At 32.4% G+C, this 7,389-nt stretch overlaps 1 protein-coding gene across 3 annotated transcripts in view; it reads left to right on the forward strand.

Annotated features, from left to right (window-relative positions):
• The window catches only part of PARPBP (PARP1 binding protein), a 69,105-nt gene extending 62,243 nt beyond the window's left edge, over positions 1-6,862 (forward strand). The window contains exons 10-12 of one of the 3 annotated variants that reach the window (XM_061417099.1): positions 3,927-4,062; positions 4,520-4,656; positions 6,184-6,862. In XM_061417099.1, the coding sequence (XP_061273083.1) occupies positions 3,927-4,062; positions 4,520-4,656; positions 6,184-6,201 (291 nt within the window). In that variant the 3' untranslated portion in view covers positions 6,202-6,862. Of the gene's footprint in view, positions 1-3,926; positions 4,063-4,519; positions 6,120-6,183 lie in introns of those variants that run through there. The other 2 variants (XM_061417098.1, XM_061417097.1) reach the window with 2 other exon arrangements.
• The last annotated feature ends 527 nt before the right edge of the window (positions 6,863-7,389 follow it).

A 7,389-nucleotide genomic window follows, 5' to 3' on the forward strand; every position in this document is an offset into this window, starting at 1 on the left:
TGTGATTCCAAATCAAATACACAGAGAGATTTGGAAAATTTGCAACAGGAAGTAATCTGAGTTCTATGTAGCCACTAATCTGGTGCAGAAAAATTCAACTTTTATGAACAAAGGAAAAGCAATCTCTTTTAAGTTATAAATACAAGTCAGTGTAGCTTGTATTGTATTAATAACTAAAATGAAGAAGCTGACTGTAAATTCATTTTTTGAACTACATTCCTAGAATCATTTTAGAGTTGACTGAGTCCTGAGAAACCTAATTCAACAGATTTCCTACTCTATAGGAAATTTCCTACTCTATACTACTCTATAGTAACTTTATGTGTTACTACATTAGTAACTATATAGTATCTACATATATCTTTAGAGTTATATATAACTCTCTATATATAGAGTAGAGTTATATATAACTCTTTCATATTTTTCACTTCACTTAATCTCGACAACTCTGTGAGGCAAATATTCCCATTTATGTGTGGATAAGTGAGAGATTTTTAGGTTTACCCAAGATCATCTAGTTAGTAAGTGATAGGGCCAGTATAAGAAGCCAGGTCTTTTGACGGCAAATCTGATGCCTTTTGCATCATATCATCTTGTCTTTTTATGTGCATTTCTTAGTTCAATATCACAGTGTTGGCTTCAGTGAAGTTCATGATCAATTAAAATCTGTGGGTCTTTTTCATATGTTTTTAAGTCAGATTCTCATCCTGTACATCTGTAATTGGTATTTTGAACTTAAATATAGGACTTTGTTTATCCTCATTCATTTTCATTTTGCTATTTTCTACTTATTGTTCTAGCCTTCTGAGATCTTTTCAGTCTTGATTCTGTTATCCAATTTATTATTTCTTCCAGCTGTGTGTCAACAGCAGATTTTATAAGTAGAGTGTCTTTGTGATTATAGAAGCCATCCTAGTAGTCTAGTATTCTGTGTGCCTGTTACATAGTTGGAACTTAATAAGTGATAATTGATTTAAAAAGATATTTGTACAGGGCAGAGAAAAAACTCACATAGAATCTCTTACCAAAAAAAAAAAAAATATCCTCAATATAACTACTTTCAGTTTTGGATATAAATATTGCAATATTACCATAGCACCATTATGGTTCTCTCTTGTATTTTGTTATGTTTATAAATAATGTTTTTCATGGTAAATATAGTGGCTAACTAATTTCCTTTCTCATATCAACTTGTTATCAGTGTTTTAAGAATCCATTGCCTTATAACTCTAGTTTTCTGAAACTGGCCTACTCTGGCTAAGGACTAGAGAATTTCTATTGGAGGCCTGAAGAGAAGAAATCTAGTTGTCAAGAGGGCTATTGAACTTATTTTACAACTGTATTTATATAGCAAAAAGAGGTTTTTACTCAGATGTAAGTTTAAAATTAGTAAAAATAACTTTCTAAAGAAATTTTTATTCATATGAAGTGTAAGATGCATATGAAGTATAAGAGACAATGTCAGTTGTCTGTGTTCAATAATATAATTATTGTCTTTTTATGTAGAGTGTTTTATGAGTGATACTAGGGCTTCCCTGGTCAGACGGTAAAGAATCTGCCTGCAGATCATGGGTTTGCCTGCAGGATACCTGGATTTGATCTCTGGGTCAGGAAGATCTCCTGGAGAAGGGAATGGCTACCCACTCCAGTATTCTTGCCTGGAGAATCTCATAAACGGAGGACCCTGGAGGGCTACAGTCCATGGAGTCGCAAAGAATCTGACACTTCTGAGTGACTAAGCACGCATACATAAGTGGTACTGATGAAGGTTTTGTGGTGGGAGGTTGAAGTCCCTCAAGCCACCTGTAGGTGCCATCACTATTTGGATATTATGGGAGTGCTCCTTGCCAGTCACTTAGCATCTGTTTGCTTTCATGGTCTTACCATACTCTTTATAACTCTTTGCAAGCAATAAATTTATAATTTTCTATATAGGCAGTTACCTTGGTGAAATGAAAGAAACATTGTATAAAAATATATTAACAGTATTGGTTTTGTAGATGGAAGTAAAAGTTTTTGGATAATTTGCTACAGTAATGATATGTAATATAAATTTTATTTTATTAACTATTTATTTTAATAGTTTTATTAATTGTTTTAATTCTCTACTTATGAAATTAATACTATCCAGAAAGGGATTAAAGTTAAATCCCTAGTTAAAGCCTTCAGTTGTATTTTAGGGCATCTCATGGTAGAACCTATTTGAGAGTAGTTGCATTCTTGTGGATTCATGAAGATCTTGCGCTATAGCTCCATCCATTGTCAAAGCCTACTGTATTTCACTTTTTAAAAACATAGTTTTTGATCTTTTACATTTTCACATTTTTTCAATGTTGTGTATTTTTGTGCTTAAATGGAAGATAAATTCTAATTGTCTGAATCTTCAAGCAAATTAAACATAATTTTTAGTGTTCTGGGAGCTAGAGGCTCTCATAAATACCATTACTCAAAAAGATATAAAATTTGTCATCCTGAGAAAACTTGCTTTTATGAAGCAGCTGGACTGGGGACTATTCTCATTTCTTCTAAATTATAGTCAGTGGGTTTCATTGCCATTATCTCTGCAAACATCAGAGGGGGTTAATGCAGTTATCTCTCTGAATATAAAACACAATATATAATTACTGAATATATAATATAAAATCTTGCTGTTTTAGACTTCGTGAAATGTATCAATATATGCTCTGTGAGCTTTGTTCAGCATGATTTAGTTATACTTTGAAGTATTAATTTTTGAATTGTTGAAGTCCTCTTTATTTAATCATGTATTTGAAATTTAAACTTGTCTATTTCTGAAAAGGATTTGAGATGATTTCTAATTATTTGGAGAAATCTCACTATTATAATAACTAAATGGCATTATACAGCAGCTGCAATTGTTGAAATTTGCATTATCTGTGTAGATTACTTTGTTTTGAAATTAATTCCTCTTCTTAAAACAGCCACTGGTTTTATGTTTACAGAATGCATTTCCAAAAGTATTTTCTTGACATCCTTTTCAGTGCTTAAGAATTAAATTTAGCCTTCTAATTTTCTCCTGTTTCTCATGTTTTAAGATAATTACAGGAGTATACTTTGAATACTCAGCTATTAAATCACTTGGTCAGATCTTCTTGTTTGTTGTTGTTTAGTCACTAAGTCCTGTCTGACTCTTGCAATCCTGTGGACGGTAGCCTGCAGGTTTCTTTGTCCATGGCATTTCCCAGGAAAGAACACTGGAGTGGGCAGCCATTTTCTTCTCCATGGGATCTTCCCAACCCAGGGATCGATTCCACGTCTCCTGCATTGCAGGCAGATTCTTTACTACTGAGCCACCAGAGAAGCCCATCTTATTTCTTAATTTTCTAAATATTCAAGTTTTTAATTAAGAAATAAAGCCTTTCATTCAGCACTGTTTTATCTTGTTTCTTTGTTAGTTGCCTATTTTTGCTTCTTTTACCTTCTCCTATTTCTCTATTTCATCCTAGTGTCTCTCCCTTCCTTAGTTTCTCTAATTTCTTTTTTTTCCCTAAAAGAGTTTACTGTGTAATTTGTTAAGATTAAAAGCTTCTATTTTTCTAGGATTATGTATATCATGTATGTCATTATTAAACTTACAGTAAAATCCACTTTCTAAGGCAACTCGGACATAGGAATGTGTAACAAAGGCCTTTGTAGAGTTTATAATTGATTTGGTAAGCTTTTACAAAAATTATCAAAAACATATACAAAACTGATATTACTGGGGAAAAAAAAGCTAATTGTAGCAGTGAATGAGTTTGCAAACTATGGAATATTAAGGATTAAAAGTTCCCAATAGATAATGAAATTTTTAAGGGAAATTTTTATGGTACCTCAATTACTACAGAGTATATTTCTATATAGATGAAAAAGTAAGTAAAAATAAAGGGCAAATTGCATATTTTCTTCTTCTTTCTTGTTACCAGATGAAGCAAACCTCAATTAGATCTCAGTTTGCCTGTACTTATAAAGATGACTGCATGATAAGCAAGGATAAATGGAATAATGTTAATTCAGCATCAAAGCCTTTGTGTGTTCTTCACATGGAAAATGACCTTTCTGGTAATTGACCTAATTGAACAATTTAATAACAATTTAATTCTAGTGTACTGATGGTTTTAACTTAAGTAAAACTAGATTTTTTTTTGTAATGTAAAAGTTTATATTTTTAAAGACTTGAGTTTATTTTAAAACTTATATCTAAGTACAAATTGGTATATAGAATTAGGACTTAGTTTGATTTAGTTAAATGTATTTAAGAAATAACTTGTAGTAGCATTTAAGGATTGTGTTGTGCATTCAGACAAAGCAAATTTATTGTTTGTAGGGATGAAAAGTGAAACGGTAAAATGAAAAGAAATGTGATAGTAATATTGCTGTATCTGTTAGTAATGTAATTTATATTTGATTGTAAATCATAAATTTTAAAATATTCTTTACTTTAAAAGTTTATAAAATCTCATGTGTAATAATTTTAAGTATTATGTAATTTCTTTCCTCTTTTCATCTTGCATAACAGAAGGTGTAAATTCTTCTGTTGGAAGACCAACAATTGGAACAAGTTCTGGAAATGTTCATCTGGGCAGAAGTGAAAAAGAAAAAGTAGCAAGAAAATCAAGTAGTCTGACAGGAAATACAAGCTCAAAAAGGAAACAGGTGGATTTGGATGATGAAAATATTCTCTGTGATAATGGAAATGAACCACTTCAACACAAAATTGTTAAGATACCTAAGACATCAAAAGATTTGCAGAATAAATTGGATGGCAGACTACTCAGAGTTGCAAAAAGCAATAGATGTACCACCAAGGACAAATTGATTACTGGCCAGACGAAGTTGACTCAGTTTTTTAGACTATGAAATTATCTTTTATGTTCTTTAGGTTTGTGTGTGTGTGTATATATATATATATATATATATAAAACCATTTACCAAATTCTTCTACTTAATTTTTAAGCAATGAAGGTGTAAGTTATAGTGCTTTATTATTTTGGTCTGCAGTGTACGTATGGTTAGCATGTTAAGCATTGTTTTAAAAAATACTAGTAAGTCATAATTATGCATAAAATTCATAAAGTTTAATGCACAAGTAAAGCAATCATTTAGGCATAACAATACCACTTTCTTTTAAAACAGACATTTAAAATAATACAAGTCATAGCAACATTAAGGGCTTTTTTCCCGAGAGGCAATTAAATGATTTTGCTTTCTTTTTAAATGATGATGTGGACCAACAGGCATCAGACTTGCCAACAAGGTCGATAGACTCTTCCCAGCATACACCTAAGCACTGAAGGAAAAACAAAATTGTTTAGAAGACTAGTATCACACAAAGTTGATTAGAAATAAAAGAATGGATCTAGTATAGCTAAATCTGAGTAAATTACAATTGTAATAACTAATTAAATACTTTTAATTTCACATCTTTTGCAAGAGTCACTTAGTATCAAGTACAAGTTGAACCATGGTCTTGTTTGATTTTGTTATGATTGGACCCAAATTCCGTTAAATTCAAAGTTCTATTTTATGATATTAAGGTATAAGAATTCAATTTTAAAAAAACTACTCACTGTCAAAATCTCTCCTTCCTATAGGAAATTTAGCTGAGTTTTCTTCATCCCCAATTTCTCTTTTTTCTTGTGTTGATTCAGTATTTTGAACTTCATTCTCAGCTGGAAAAGCTACAGATCCTTTTAGTGCAAGATAAGGTTTTATAGCCAGATTCAGTGGCAGGCCATGATTTAAGAAATTATGTTTGGAACCTGCATTCTGTAAAGAAAAGGTTGATTTGTGTTTTAACTGTTCTATTGGGAATGGAACTATAATACAATTGTGTAATATTCTTATTGATCAATTTAAATATGCCCTGCACTGTTTTTACCCTTTAAGAAATACTTTAGATACAAGATTTTCGGGGAATAAAAACTTTTTGAATAAGAGATATTTCCCAGAATGGAAGAACAACCTGGTATGTATGAAATTTGTTTAATTGTTCTAATGCATACTGTAACTTTTTTTCACGTGCTTCTGCTTATAAAAGTATCAACTTTACTTTCAAAGTATTCATAAAGATCATTCAAATTTCCATTGAAATAAAGGACAAGTCGCATTATCACTTACCTTTGAATTTTTGTTTTCTTCATCATTCATGAAACTGCTCTCATCATTTTTATATTGCTCCAGGGAAGGAACAACAATTGATTTTTCTGCGGTATCTTCCTTCTGAAAGGCTTTCCCCAGCCTCAACGTTTTAAATACCATGTCATCTTCTAAATTTCTTATCGACTTGGATGCTGAAAGTGAAATGCCTTGAGAAAGCAAAGAAAAAGTTAGTATTAATATGTAGGAAGAGAAACTCATTTTTGCCATCCTTAGTTTGATGTTTGCATAGAGTCAAACAAGGATGTATAAAATGAAGTGAAATTTCTCAGTCATCCTGCTTTGTAAATGATTCTTGCCTTTATATATTTTCCAGCTTGAATAGAAAGCACTTGAAAAACTTTCATCATTTTAGAAATGACTCATCAGATAGAAACCAACCTTTTGTAGAGCTGGTAATACCTTGTTTTGGTTTTAGTGGCATATTGTTTAAGTGTGAATTTTCTCAGAATCTTATTAGGATCCTTGGTAGAAAGCTTTGTGTTGAGGAGATTATAGTCTCTTGAAAGTGAGTTCTTATTAAGGAAGACCACAGGACATCAGACTCTCCATATTCTTTTCTTGTTTGTTTATATTGTTTCCTTCTGTATATTTTCAATTAAGTACAATATTAAAACTAAAGTTACTTCTTTTACTCAGAATGTGTGTGTGTATGTGCTCATGCTCAGTCATGCCCAACTCTTTGCGACCCCATGGACTGTAGCCCACCAGCCTTCTCTGTCCTGGAATTTTCCAGGCAAGGATACTGGAAAGGGTTGCCATTTCCTACTCCAGGGGATCATCCCAACACAGGGATAGAACCTGTGACTATTGCATAGGCAGGTGGGTTCATTACCACTATTGACACCTAAGCCCTTCACTCAGGATTATAAGGGTCAAAGTTTAAACACTTTCAATCCTGATTAAATTGAAATAATCTTCAAAAAGATTTTTTTTTCCACAAATGCCGAGGTCCATCCCCGGCTGATCCAGGGAGTTCAAAGTAGGGACGGCGTCGGCTAGGATCAGGATACAATAGCTTCAGTTAGATATTAATTAGAGATGTAAAGAGTAATAGAATGAGGATAGCTCAGTAGGAAAATTCAGTGGAGAAAAGAAGCTGAGTAGCTTGGTTTACGCGGGAGACCAATAAAACTTCAATACAAGAAGTTTGCATCACTTACATAGGCCGCAGGCGTCCGTCCGTTCTCCCAAAGGAGAGGAGACACTGAGGCCTCCCCAGTCAGATCT

This window comes from Bos javanicus, chromosome 5 (assembly GCF_032452875.1).
Source record: "Bos javanicus breed banteng chromosome 5, ARS-OSU_banteng_1.0, whole genome shotgun sequence".
Classification (NCBI taxonomy): Eukaryota; Metazoa; Chordata; class Mammalia; order Artiodactyla; family Bovidae; genus Bos; species Bos javanicus.